This window comes from Drosophila kikkawai, chromosome 3R (assembly GCF_030179895.1).
Source record: "Drosophila kikkawai strain 14028-0561.14 chromosome 3R, DkikHiC1v2, whole genome shotgun sequence".
Taxonomy (NCBI): domain Eukaryota; kingdom Metazoa; phylum Arthropoda; class Insecta; order Diptera; family Drosophilidae; genus Drosophila; species Drosophila kikkawai.
Window position 1 is genome coordinate 28937451 of NC_091731.1, and position 14461 is coordinate 28951911.

Consider the following 14461-nt stretch of genomic DNA (forward strand, 5'->3'; position numbering starts at 1 on the left):
ATGGATTTTATTCCATATATACTGCTGATTCCCATAGCCTTCGTTCTGGGTACCACCGATTTGGCGACCTCCTGCCAAGATAATAATTGCACCAGTGCAGATACGGATGCCAATTCCTCAGATGAAAGTGACTTGGCTTTACTTGGTGTGGACCCCGACATCAGGGAGCTCCACTTAGACCACTGCAACAATCTGACAATCCTGGAACTCACCCCGAATCTCCGTACCTTGGAGATATTCAATTGCTCCTGGATTCGTTTAGAGATAACCAAGCTCAGGGCGGTGGGCAATCTAAGATCTCTTTATTTTCGGAACAGTTCGCTTCTGAGACTGGGCAAGGAGATGTTTGTGCAATTGCCCCATCTGGTGATCCTCGGGCTGGGAGGAAACAAAATAGCGATTGTCTCCCCAGACGCCTTAAAAGGACTAACCCAGCTGTGGATGCTATCCTTAAACGACAACAGCTTAGTATATTTTGAAGATAAAGTATTCCACCCTCTTGCTGAACTACGTCACCTAGACCTCAGCAACAATGGGATTTTTAATCTACCAGACGCCATTTTCGATAAGAACCCCAAGTTGCAGGTATTGCTCCTCAATGGAAATCGTTTGTTAAGCATAAATCCATATACTTTGGCCATTCTTAAGAATCTTATACTGTTGGTTCTCAGCCATAACGCCATCAATGAGATGCAATTTCTCAGCTCGGAGACCATAATCATCGACAGCAGCAGGGTCTACAGAATGCATGTTTTAGGCAATGTCAGCAAGTTCCAGGCAAGAAATAATTTTTTGGAATATCTGGAATTTGAGCAACAATCTTCTGTCACCGAACTGGACCTGCATGGGAACAAACTGACAACGGAGGACATGTCTATCATTCTCAAGGCAATGTGGAGGCTTCAACGTCTAGACCTTTCCGCAAACCTTGCTAAAGAGTTACCAACATTTGACAAAGTGTTAGAAGTGTACCTCCTGCCCAGTCTGAGCTTTGTCAACATATCTAGCAACCTTTTGGAGCATCTAAACGGCGATTCGCCTTTGCTGTCCCCCAGTCTCTCCCACTTGGATCTGTCGTACAACAGAATATGTGAGATGGATCCAAATATCTTTAGCTTAGTATACAATCTTCAAAGCCTACACATTGAGGGTAATCGCCTCGACCACTTCCGCTACGAGATCTTTCACAATCAGCAACAAGGACTGAAGGAGGTGGCGCTCTATGACAACGAGATCAGCTATGAAAGTTACAAACAGATAACTCAATATTTCAGGGAAGCAGGTGTCCATGTTCTTGACCAGAAAGGACTCACTTCCGTGAAGAAAGAGTCGTCAATGGAGAAATGTGTGCGGGCTGAAAAGGACAATGATAATCTAAAGATTCATTCTCACTCTAAAGAGGAACTTGATCTATGGGAGAGCACCGAGTCAGTGCATCGACAGTTTAACACATTTAGAAAATTGAGCTTATGGAATATCCTAATCTTTTTAAGCCTATTGGGTGCTTTGGCACTCAATGCGATTTTGGTCTTACAACTCCGGCGTTATAGAGGTAGGTTTGAAGACAATAGCAATCTTCTGTAATGAAATGTAAGGCAGGAGAAATATAATATTATATAAATCTAAAATCGTTATATACCCTTATTTAAATTATAAAAAAAATGTATGCCTATTATTAGTAATAAATAAAATGATTTAGGGCAAAATGCACGTGCTAGCTTTGTCTAGTGACTGGAAAAAATTACTGCCTCCGTAGATTTTCCAATTTGCATTTCTGCCGTAAATTGACTGCACAAACAAAAAAGCTTTCTTTAATATAGCAATGAAGCTTTATGTCTGTGATTATTCTCTGCATTCAACATTAGTCAGAGCAGCGACTTTATTCGTCAAAAAAGGTACGGAAGACAACAATTTAGGGAAAACGTATTTAAAAATATAAATGAATATTATATTTATATTACTACTGGCAACTGCCTTCATTCCGGGAATGGCAAAATCTGAGGGCTCCTGCAATGGAGACAACTGCAACAGTACGGCAACAGATGCAACTTCCTCAGATGAATGGATGATGGTTTCCTCCGTTGTAGAGACGCTCCAAATGGATGGCTGCAGTAATCTTGCAATTCTGGAACTCACCCCCAGTCTACTCACATTGCAGATATCCAATTGCTCCTGGTATAGCATTAATATAAGCGAATTTAGTGCGGTGGCCAATCTGAAAACTCTGGAGATGCGAGGTGGCAGACTTGTGAAACTTCTCAGCGATCAGTTTGTCGAGTTGCCCCATCTGGAGATCCTCGACCTTCAGAAAAACAAAATACGCGTAGTTTTCGAAGACACCTTTAAAGGACTTTCCCAACTGTGGATGCTTTGTTTGAACAGCAATAGATTAATCACATTGCAGGAGAATCTATTCTCTCCTCTTCCGGAGCTCAGCCACCTTGACCTAAGTGATAACAATATTAATGGGCTTCCAGAGGGCATCTTCGCTAACAATCCAAAGCTTCAAGTAATTTGCCTTCGTGGAGGTTCGTTTTTAAGTCTATCCCCTAAAGTTTTGGGACCACTTAAAAATCTAATATTTGTGGACCTGAGCAATAACTACCTCAGGAACCTGCAACTACCCAGCTCCGAATCAATTCGTCTAGAGAACAGTGGAATGCATGAGCTTAGAATCGGCAAGGTCAGCAGACTCCAGGCAAGAGACAACTATTTAGATTACCTCAACATTAAGGATAAAGCTGCTGTCACAGAGCTGTGCCTGCATGAGAATAGCCTGGAAACGGGCGCCATCTCAGACGCTCTCCAGGGGATGTGGAGACTTCAACGCTTGGATATTTCTAAAAACCGGATGAAGGAGTTGCCTATCTTCACAAAGGAAATGCTGGGTGAGGTGTTTGTCCTGCCCAACCTAAGGTTTGTCAACATGTCGAAAAATATACTGAAGCACCTGCGTGCTGACTCGCCGATCCTGTCCCCCAGTCTTATTTACTTGGACTTGTCAGACAATAAGATACGCAGCATTGAGCCACATACCTTTAGCATGGCCAGCAATCTTCAGAGCCTGCTTATGCAGGGAAACCAGCTCTTGTACTTCCAGTATGAACTCTTTCACCATCAGCAACGAAGCCTCAAGGAAGTAGCCCTCTATGGCAACGAGTTCCGCCCCGAAATATACGAGAAAATCACCAAATACTTTGCAAATGCTGGTGTTCTTGTACTGGAGAAAAACCAAGAAGCTTCATCAAAGATCAACAGATCCAATAATGATACTTTCCAAGCCAAAATGCTCATTGGTAGACTGCATCCGAAAAGGCAGCGCATTGAAGTACATCGGCAGCCCGCTGACCAACGAATTTTTAAGAAATTGAGTACTTGGAATATCCTCATCTTATTCAGTCTAATGGTTGCCCTGACTCTTAATGCAATCCTTGTCATTAAGCATCTACGTTCCCGTGGTAAAAGGGCTTGGAGGCGAAAGTATTCCACTAAAATATAAACCAGTTTCATCAACAGGAATGGCTCTGCAATATGATTCTATTTTTTATATTGTATAATTTAAAATAAAAATAATAAAATAATTATTGTAAAGCTACTAACTGCACTTGCTTTGTTTTGTTTATTAAAAACACTTTATATATTATATTGTATTACTTTTACTACGACTCATGTGATAATTTGTCCCCTTAATTGATGATAAGAGAGAAAGTGCACATGGGGCTTTTTTGTAAAAGCTTTCTGCGAGCATTTTACGGATGCAATATTCTTATTCGGATCAGTAACGTTAGCCACCTCATTCAGTGAAAGATCGCACACGAAAATCTTTACGGAATACAGTATATATAATATAAATGGATTACATTCTATGTTTGTTGCTGCTGCCAGCTATAATCGTTCTGGGAGTCACCAAATCCGAGCCCTTCTGCGATGAAAACTACTGCAATAGCACAGATACGAATTTAACCATTAAAAGAGACCTCATCCTAGACTCTTGCCGAAATCTGACACAGCTAAAGCTTACGCCGCACATACACACCTTGGAATTAGGAAATTGCACAAGTAATGACCTAAGAATGGCCGACATCAGTGAGCTGGCCTGGCTCACGTACCTTGTGCTGCACAGTGGTCATTTAGTGGAGCTGAGTGACGAACAGTTTGCCAAGTTGCCCCGCTTGGAGCTCCTGGTCGTAACCGGAACTTGCACAGAACGGGTCTCTGCTAACGCTTTCGAGGGGCTCTCCAACCTGTGGTTCCTCTCCCTCCAAAACAACAGCCTAAGCAGTTTGCCGGATAATATTTTCCAGCCACTTCTTAATCTAAAGTACCTGTACCTTTGCAGTAATAAGCTCGTTGCTCTCCAGGAAAATATCTTTATTCATAATCCAAGACTCAGAACGTTAGTAATTTACGGAAATCCGCTCACAAAGCTATTGCCAAAAACTCTGGAGTCTTTAACAGAGCTTAACGTTTTGGACCTGAGCAACTGTAGTTCCCTGCATGAGCTCCAAGTGCACAGCACCGAGTTCCTGATCTTAAACAATAGCGGTATTAACCGACTCGACATATTGGGCAAGGTAAACAAAGTTCAGGCCGAAAACAACCAAATAACCGTTCTTAAAATCGACAACAAACTTCCACTCACCGAGCTGGACCTGCATGGCAACAAGCTGGAATCCCATATATTAGCCGGAATCCTCGTGGGCATGTGGAGACTCCAACGCCTGGACCTTTCTATGAATCACATAGGAGATCTGCCCACCCTCAAGAGCGCTAAATCTGGCGAGGTCTTTATTTTACCCAATCTCCGGTTTGTCAACCTGTCGGGCAATCGGTTGGAACACCTGCGAGGCGATTCGCCCATGCTATCGCCCAGTCTCACCCATCTGGACCTCTCGTACAACAGGATTAGTTTTATAGAACCACATGTCTTCGGCGTAGTTAACAATCTTCAGAGCCTGCACATTGAGGGAAACCTTATCAGACACTTCAAATACAAACGATTTCACAATGAACAAAGGGGCCTGAAAGAGGTGGCTCTCTATGAGAATGAGTTCAGCAAGGAAAGCTACTACAATATCACTAAATATTTCACGGAGGCCGGTGTTCTCGTAATAGAGAAACATCAAAATGCTGTTGTAGAGACATTTGAGCAGGAAGCTTCGGATGGTTGGAGTTTTTGGGAGGTCCTGATCTTTATATTCCTGTTGTTTGCTTTGGCCTCCAACGTTGTTCTGTTTCTGCGACTCCAACGTGCCAGCGGATGTTCTTACGGACCAAGAAGATCCTCGAGATTGAAGGCGAGTTTCATCAGCATTAATGACCCCGATAATTGAAAATATATATATAAATGTCTATGTTTAAAAAATAATAAATGTAGTCTTAGTTAATGCACTTCAAAGTAATGATCTGTTTTATTTATTATTCATTTTCAAAGTCATCTGAATTCATATTTATTATTTGAATGGGCGCCAATCTTTATTCGAAATCTAAAAGCTCAGCGCTATGGCATAAAAGTAGTTGAGCCATGGATATAATCTGGAACAGAACAGCTGATTTGATGATGACCTCTGTTCTGTTAGTTCCCTCTGACCACAAGTTAAATTGATGTTGCTCCCGTCAATTGATATTAAGAGGGAAAGTAAGAGACCCGCGTGTAAAAGCTCTCTGGGAATGTCAACGAAGCGCAGTCGGAATATGAGATTTATTTCTGCTGCTCTTGGATTAGTCGACGAATAGCTCTGATCCGTGATAGATACAAAGAACTCAATTAAGAATAACAAGCAGTAAAACTATAAATGGATCGAATTCTTTACATTGTGACGCTCCTTCCAGCTATCTTAGTTATGGGAATAACTGACTTGGATCCCACCTGCGAGGGAATCACCTGTGACGGAACTGAACTAGACTCAAACTACACAGAAGACAAGCCTGCTGCCACCCATCAGTGGGAGCTCCATCTGGAGGACTGCAGCAATCTGACAGTACTGAAGCACTCCCCCAATCTGCACACTCTGGACTTGGCGAACTGCTCCAGTGGCGAACTGCACGCGGACGACCTCAGTGCGCTGCCTAATCTCGGCTACCTCCATTTGCGAGGTGGCCATCTGCCGGAGCTGAGTGACGGGCTGTTTGCTAAGCTGCCTGACCTGAAAGTTCTCGAGCTGGGAGGCAACGCCATAAGCCGTATTCCTGCCACCACCTTCAGGGGACTGTTTAAGCTGTGGCTGCTTGGACTGCAGGACAATAACATTAGCGCCCTGCCTGATGCAATATTCCTCCAGCTTCGAAAGCTGCTGCACCTCGACCTTGGAAACAATCAGATCGAGACCCTTCAGGAAGGAATCTTTGCCGGAAGCCCTCGGCTCCAGATACTACTGCTCCATGGAAACCCGCTGACCAAAGTATACCCTTCGACTCTCCGGTCACCGAGGCGGCTTATTCTATTAGACCTGAGCAACTGCGGGCTCTTGGAGGAGCTGCATCTCAACGATGCCTATATACTCATGCTGGAAAACAATGCCATGCAGAGCCTTTCCATCGAGGGCAGTGTGGCCAAGCTTCAGGCGGCTAATAACAAACTAACCCATCTCCACATGAGCGACAAGAAGTCCATCGTCAAGCTAGAGCTTCATGAAAACAAGCTGGAGGCCGATGACATCCCCAGCATGGTCATGGGGATGTGGAGGCTTGACTACTTAGATCTCTCCAAAAACTTTATCGACAGCTTGCCCGTGCCCAGTGGCGACAATACAAGTGAGTTTTTCCTTCTGCCCAATCTGAGGTTCCTGAACCTGTCAAATAATCTCCTGGAGCACCTGCACAGTGACTCACCGCTGCTGTCCCCTAGCCTCACCTACTTGGACCTCTCGTACAACCTAATATATAGTCTGGAGCCGCATATTTTCAGCTTGATCAAGGAGCTAAAGGGCCTGCACATCGAGGGGAATCTCATCCGGCAATTTCAATACGATCACTTCTACCAGCAACAACCGCGGCTCAAGGAGTTGTCGCTCTTCGATAATGTATTTACCACGGAGAGCTACCAGGCCATCACCAAATACTTCACGGAGGCTGGGGTCCGAGTTATAGAGAAGATTCAAAGATCAGCTTCTGGTCACAACATATCCGAGGACTTTATAGATAATTCGGAGCCATCACCACCGAAAACGGGACACCGTTATCCTAACCGTCAGCAATGCGCTAATATTCAAAAATGGAGCTCAGGAGATGTAATGATCTGGGTGGGTCTGTTAACGTCCCTCGTTCTTAATGTTGTCCTTGTCCTGTTTTTTCGACATGCCCGCGGACAGAAATGCCCTATTTCGCTCTTTTGGTTTTTCGGGACAAGGCAAAGGTCCAACATGGAAGCAAGACTTGTCAGTATTGAAGACTCGGAGATATGAATCAATCATGGAATCCATAATTACAGATAAAATAATTGTTGCTTAGAAGCAGATTGTACAAAATCTAGGCTAAAATAAAATACATACAAATTTGGGACTAAAATTGTTGAACGCTTGTTTTGAACTTGAACCTCAGATTACAATTTTCGTTATAATTTTTAGACGTCTGATCATCAGGCGACGTTCAGAGTGCGTATTATTTACATTTTTCTGAATTAAAAGTATAGTTTCTAAGCAAGAGGTGAGGAGTGGATTGTGTCTGTGGGTCTAATCTCACTCAGAGCAGCTGTCTGTTTTGGTTCTGTTCGGTTAGTTTACTATTTCGCCACAATTTCAATTAATCAATTTTGAGACATGCTTAGTTTTATTCATTCATTCGCAGAGATTACACATCAGTATATTGTTACGATTCAAACAGAGAACATGATTTGGTGTTTCCTACTGATCTTTACTATTGCCTCTATCGTTGGGAGCACTGATCTCGATGAACTCTGTTCAGGAAACACCTGTAGGCTCTCGGACTTGGATACTCGCTTGCAATTCTCAGCCAAAACAGCTCCGAGAATCGACACCTTGAGTTTGGGATTCTGTTCGGACTTCAGGGTGCTCGAACTCACGCCCAATCTCGAGTACTTGAATTTGATCAACTGCAGCAGGGACTTCAACTTCGATGCTCTGAACACAATGTCACAACTCAAGCTGCTGAGGATTCGGGACAGCCGTCTTTCGGAGCTTCATCATGACCAGTTCGCCAAGATGCCCGCCTTAGAGGCTCTCTGTTTGAACGGAAACGCCATCGAAGGAATGGTCAATGGAACCTTTGCGCAACTCCAAGAACTTGTGACTCTAGAATTGTCGGACAATTCAATTAAGTTTCTTTCAAAGAGTGTTTTCTATCCTCTTATGAAACTGGAAAGTCTTGACCTAAGTAATAATAAGATTACATCCATTACAGCGGACACCTTTTCGCGGAATGTTCAATTGAATTTGTTACGACTCAATGGGAATCCATTGACTAACCTGATCTTTCCGAGTGATTTACCCAAGTTTAGACTTGATTTCCTCGATCTAAGCGACTGTACCCAGCTGAAGAATCTGCAGTTGTCCGTTGAGGTAAATACGCTAGTCCTGGATAACTGTGGAGTGGAAAGACTGCGCAGCAATAAAAGCATCCAAAGGCTGAGAGCCGCCGAGAGCAAACTAACCCACGTAGACCTGCATGGGGCTCAATTGGATGGCGTATTTCTCAGCGAAATCCTTTGCGACTTACAGACCCTTGAATGGTTGGATTTGTCTAACACCTCAATAGAAACATCACACGTGTCCGGCAGCAATTTCAACCACAGAAGATGCCCCCTGCTCAATATCAGGTTCCTGAACCTCTCCAGAAATCAAATCGACAGTCTGCCATCGGAGTCGCCGCTCTTTGGGCCCAGCCTAATAATCTTGGATCTCTCCCACAATAAGCTGGAAAGTATATCAATGGAACCCACAAAGTCGCATAATCTGCAAAGCCTGCGGCTGGAGGGAAACAATCTGACCAGCTTTTACTATCGCTACTTTTATGACTGGCACAGAAACCTCAAGGAGCTGGCTTTCTATGACAACAAGTTTGGTTCTAGTTTTAACAATGAAATTGTTGAATACTTTAGCCTCAAGCATGTCCATGTAATTCAGAAGGACAATCAGGCACGGGACACCCCAAAACCTCTGCACTAATAAGCATAGACTTATATTATAAAGTGCCTTTTAATATCCAAAGAACAATTAATACCATTTTGTAAACTTAATAAATAAAATAATGGATTGGTTATTTCTTCAAACTAAAATAGAACTTTAATATATTGTAATTTTTGTGGACCCTTAATAAACTTAAAATATATATAACATACATACATACCAATATAAATATTCGACTTTTACCATTTGAATACGCGCCCATCTATCGAATATAGCTGCCCTCCAGAAAGCTGACATATCGACATATCGATGTGTATAATCTTGCCGAGAACAGCTGATTGGAACCGTCTTTGCCCAATTAGTTCCCTATCTTGCTGTAACTCTGATCGGATTTAACATAACCCGCGTTAACTTTAACTGAGAATGGGGTGTCTCCCGAATTTGAAATAAGACAATTTCGTTTATTGTGGGTTCATCTGATTATTTCGAGTGTATTCTCAAAGAACTGCTGATAAAGCGAATGAATCACTCAAGTACCCAGAAATATGTTTATTGTTCGACTGCTGCTCAGTCTTCTGCTGGGCGCAGTCTCCGCCTTGGAAGCTAATTATTTCCAGGATGTCTGCCCGGAATCTTACTGCAGTCTTCCGGAAATGAAAACAGAATACGCCGCAAACCAAGCTCCCAACATTATGGAACTTCATCTGGGCTACTGCCGGGAGCTGGAGGTGCTTCGGTGTACACCAAATCTTCGCATCCTGTCATTAAGCAACTGCCTTGGTGATCCCTTTGCCAAGGAGGACATCCAGCTGACATACAAGCTCAACATGTTGCACTTGCGGCGCAGTAATATCTCCGAACTACACGAAAACCAGTTCTCTGTCATGTACCGGCTGGAAATCCTAGAATTGGGGGGGAACTCCATCGAAAGGTTGGCCAATGGAACCTTCCGGGAACTGACACGTCTGGAGATGCTGGGGCTACAGGGAAACTTGATCAAGTCTTTGCCGGAGGATGTCTTTCATCCCCTCGAGAATCTCAGAAGCCTGGACCTGAGCGACAATAAAATCTCGAATATAACGAGAGACGTTTTTGCCCGGAATCTAAACTTGCAAACGCTACTTCTCAGAGGAAATCCCCTGACCCAGTTAGTCTTTCCGACCCCAGGAGCTCAAAGCCTTTTTCAGCTCCTCGATCTCAGTCGCTGCCGACAGCTGAAGGAGCTGGTGTTGCACTCCCACGTGGACACCCTTATCCTGGAGGAGAGTGGAGTGGAGAGTTTGCAGGTTACAGCCAACAAAAGCCTTCTAAGGCTGCAAGCGGCCAACAGCAAGTTAAGCCATCTGAGCCTGGGTGATCCCATTTCGCTGATAGAACTGGACCTGCGGGGAACTCTCTTGGTGTGGAGAAATATTAGCAAAGTTTTCTGCAACAGTAGGAGCCTTCAGAGGCTAGATCTGTCGCAAAATTCGATCGAATCTCTTCCGCTGTCTTATAACAATGTCTCGCGAGACTTGTGCCTGCTGCCCAGCCTCAGGTTCCTCAATCTGTCCAGCAATCAATTGGTTAGTCTGCAGCTGGAGTCCTCGTTTTTTGGACCTCGGCTTGCAGTCCTGGACCTATCACATAATAAACTGGAAAGCTTTTCACCGGAAGCCCTTGATGGGGCCCACGATCTTCGTAGCCTGTTCTTGGAGAATAATAATCTGACCACTTTTAACTATCGTTCCTTATACGAAAAGCACAATAACCTCAAGACAGTAGCTCTCTTCGGAAATAAATTTAGTTCCGAGTTTTACAATGAGATGATTGAATACTTCCATTTCAAGGATGTGAACTTGATAGAGAAAGACTTTCCAAGAAAATCCGAGGCCAAACAGCACGAGTGGAGCGTGTACGATATCCTCATCGTAATTTTCCTTCTTGGAGTCCTGGCATATGCGAGGATGTATCTCTATAAAAGAGGAGGAGCCAACTGCTGTTTCGGATGCAAGTGGGGGCAGAGAACAGAGGACAACTCCGAGAGCAGGGTCAGGTTCCTCTTCCGACCAGAGTCGGAAACATAAACCTTTTAATTTAACTTTAATATACGTATGTACTTCCTCGCAATCTTTTTTATAAAATGTTTACAATAAATAAAAAGTAATAATGATTTAAGAAGCATATCATCATATAATTTTAGAAAAGTCTTGGGAACTGTTTGAAACTCTTACGAATTGTTGGGGACTCTACCAACCAACTCTACTGACTCAAGTTCAGCTTGTTGCTCGCCTCATGTTGACGAACCGATCTCGTGCTATCTCTGGCAACATGAGGAAAAAGCTCTACTTTGTTGTGATCCGCAAAGCTTCCCGGGGGCTTTACATCATCTCTTATCAGTGGCAACCTCTCCCAGCGGATCCATACACCCGCCGAGATAAGCCCTCGATGCTAGTGTCTCAGCCGCGACTCTAGTGCATATTCAGAGTTTGGACAAAGTGGAAGCAGAGTGAATCATTATTTATTCAAAAATTAATAATAATATGCACTGGCATGTGTATCTTTTGCTGGGATTTTGCGGCTTCCAGCTGGGAGGTGGCGCCTCTGTTTACGATGCCACAGGACGGTTGAATCTCAGTGCCACTTGTCCGGATGTCTTCTGCCATGTGAATAATCAGCTGGTGGCCTATTCAAGCACTCCAGCTCTTCAGGTGCTGGAGCTACACTTAACGAACTGCAGTCGCCAATCGGTGGCATGGCTGGTGCTCAACTTGACGCCCAGTCTCCGGACGCTGGTAATCAGGGACTGCGCCAGCTATCATATCAGCAAAGAGAGCCTGAGGCCAGTGGCAAATCTTACGTCGCTTCAAATGCAACGCTCGAGTCTGGGAGTGCTCAGGGATGAGCTGTTCACTACGGTGCCTCGCCTGTTAATTCTCGAATTGGGTTACAACACCATCCACACAGTGCACAGCGCAGCATTCATGGGCTTAGCCAAGCTCCAATTTTTGGGACTGCAGGGCAATGGATTCCAGGAGATTCCGGCTAAGACCTTTGATGCTCTGGCTGAGCTTCGGCATCTGGACTTGAGTGGCAACCAGCTTACGGATTTGCGAGAGGAGATCTTCGCAAAGAATACCCAACTACAGACCCTGCTGTTGAATGGCAACAACTTGGGGACCCTCCATTCAGGAACTGTGGGCTCTCTTCCGAATCTCCAGCTGCTTGATATAAGCCACGCTGGAGAGTTGAAATTTCAGACCCTGACTTTAAGCAGCATCCAGACTCTGATGGTGGAGAACAGTCAACTAAGCGAATTGATCATAAGTGGAAGTTTGATAAGGTTGCACGCCGCAAATAATGAGCTGAGTAACATTCAACTGGGCAACAAGAGCTTGGTCCTAGAAATGGATCTCCGAGGTAATCTGCTGGATGAGAATGATATCCCCGACTTGGTCCGAGGCATGTGGAACCTGGAGAGATTGGATCTGTCCAGGAACAGGATAGAGTCACTGCCCATGCATAGCAGTGGGTCGAGCGAAGGTCCGCATTTCCAGGAGCTTTTCCTCTTGCCCAGCCTGAAGTACCTCAACTTGGCCAACAACCAAGTGGTGCGCTTGCCTCCGGACTCACCCATTCTCTCGTCGCATCTCAAGATCTTGGACCTGTCCCACAACCTCATACTGACCTTGGAGGTAGAGAGATTGACGGGTCTGCCGAATCTGGAGAGTCTGTTTCTGGAGGGAAACCGCCTGAGTTCCTTCGACTATCAGGTCTTCCATCATCAGCACGAAGGTCTCCAGTGGCTGGGGCTGCATGACAACTCCTGGGGGCCTGGTCTGTACCGCAGGATGTACACTTACTTCACCGATCGAGGGGTTCACGTGCATGGAAACACCCCTCAGACGAGCAGCAGTCTAGTGGACACGGAAGGCCAAGCAGAGGCCCAGAAACTGGATCCAGTTGGAGTCTCGGGAATACACCCCTATTGGACGCTGAGGGATATTCTTGCCTTTGTCACCCTGCTGGTGGTTTTGGCCATTCTCCTGATGAATCTCTACAACATCCTGGAGGAGGAGGGCTGCTTGCGGAGATTCCGCCGCTGGAGAAGGTCGAATGTCCCGGGAGGAGCCACCACCACAACTAGGAGCCGTGCCCGCCGCCTCAACGAGCAGGACTCTGAAGTATGAGCCTGGTCATCCATCACCTTGGCTAATTCGCTTATCCTTTCTCCGTTTTCCAAAACAGCCCAGTTCCAGCGACTAGATGGGAAGTCTGGCCAAGTGGAATCGCAAACCAAATAAACGTCACTTTGATGTCAATTTAGCGCTAGTGTTTTCTCTTTTCCAAGCGTGCTGTTCACTAACTTGTTTGTCAATATCAAATGCTACCCTGTAATATTAAATTAGATAAATAAAGGTTGTAAATACAAATAATTGAACTTATAGCAGAATATAGTTTATATCTTAGCTGTGTATATAAAATTTTACATTTTTTGGCATTAAATTTCATTAATTAAATCTTTAAATTTCATTACTGATTATTTAGGAAATTAATTTGGGTTCTTTGAATACGATTTCGATAGATCTGGCAATCTAATAATCATTCACATCAGGCTTATCAATAAATAATATATTTATTAGACACCTTTTCTTACATGACACACTGTTATAATCAATAAGTATTAAGATTCTGTGGAAGATAAGTTCATTAAGGACGTAACCTACTATTATTATTATTAAAGCTTATTGGTAAATATAACCTCATATAAGATATTCCAGGATATAAGCCTCGTCGCACCTGCCTCTGAACACTTACTTTGCATATGAAATCTTGCAAAGAAAATACATAAGCTACATCTTTCAGTTGCATGGACCAGGTCAGGGAAAATCAGTACAAAAAAAAAAACAGCAGAGAAAAGCATACAAAGCATACATTTTAATAATATTTATATTTTATAATACTTCACTAATATGAGTGGTAATCTTATGTGTTCATTCAAGCCAGGTCTTAAGTTGATTAAAAATATTATAATTAATATATATACAAATATTTTATTACTAATTGTTATAATACTCTTTCCTCTCTGTGTAGAAAAGAGCAACCCTCTTCTCCAACCGAACAAGATGCATTTACAAGATTCGAACAAAATACGAATTTAATTCAAAATAATTGCACGGCATGCACAGGAGGACATGTGGCCTCCACTTGGCTGCCGTTGGGCTTGAGCCTAGTTAAGACTCCACCTGGTAAAAGGAGAGCGGGGGGGCCCAAAGTGGCGGTGGAGCTGGTTGGACGTGGACTTTTCCGCCTTCGTTGGCTGGCACTTCTTGCATGTTTACTTCGCGGCCGTGGATTTGTGGCGTTTGCATTTGCGTAGACCTCGAACAAGCCCACAT

General features: G+C 44.0%; 6 protein-coding genes across 6 annotated transcripts; all 6 read left to right on the forward strand.

Annotated features, from left to right (window-relative positions):
• On the forward strand, positions 1 to 1584 carry LOC108071400 (toll-like receptor Tollo). Its single transcript, XM_017162143.3, has one exon. The coding sequence runs from the start codon at positions 1 to 3 to the stop codon at positions 1582 to 1584; it is 1584 nt and encodes a 527-aa protein (XP_017017632.1).
• A 295-nt stretch (positions 1585 to 1879) lies between these two features.
• LOC108071414 (slit homolog 2 protein-like) lies at positions 1880 to 5402 on the forward strand. Its single transcript, XM_017162160.3, has 2 exons — positions 1880 to 3490; positions 3852 to 5402. Exons 1-2 carry the CDS (start codon positions 1940 to 1942, stop codon positions 5331 to 5333), a joined length of 3033 nt encoding a protein of 1010 aa, XP_017017649.2. The 5' UTR covers positions 1880 to 1939; the 3' UTR covers positions 5334 to 5402.
• A 441-nt stretch (positions 5403 to 5843) lies between these two features.
• Positions 5844 to 7403, forward strand: LOC108071398 (insulin-like growth factor-binding protein complex acid labile subunit). The gene has a single exon (XM_017162141.3). It carries the CDS (start codon positions 5844 to 5846, stop codon positions 7401 to 7403), a length of 1560 nt encoding a protein of 519 aa, XP_017017630.3.
• Positions 7404 to 7826: 423 nt separating this feature from the next.
• Positions 7827 to 9122, forward strand: LOC138928729 (toll-like receptor Tollo). Its single transcript, XM_070286251.1, has one exon. It carries the CDS (start codon positions 7827 to 7829, stop codon positions 9120 to 9122), a length of 1296 nt encoding a protein of 431 aa, XP_070142352.1.
• A 506-nt stretch (positions 9123 to 9628) lies between these two features.
• On the forward strand, positions 9629 to 11149 carry LOC108071396 (leucine-rich repeat-containing protein 15-like). Its single transcript, XM_017162139.3, has one exon. It carries the CDS (start codon positions 9629 to 9631, stop codon positions 11147 to 11149), a length of 1521 nt encoding a protein of 506 aa, XP_017017628.1.
• A 400-nt stretch (positions 11150 to 11549) lies between these two features.
• LOC108071460 (leucine-rich repeat-containing protein 15-like) lies at positions 11550 to 13507 on the forward strand. The gene is made up of 2 exons (XM_017162223.2): positions 11550 to 13246; positions 13311 to 13507. The coding sequence occupies exons 1-2, from the start codon at positions 11606 to 11608 to the stop codon at positions 13326 to 13328; spliced, it is 1659 nt and encodes a 552-aa protein (XP_017017712.1). The 5' UTR covers positions 11550 to 11605; the 3' UTR covers positions 13329 to 13507.
• The last annotated feature ends 954 nt before the right edge of the window (positions 13508 to 14461 follow it).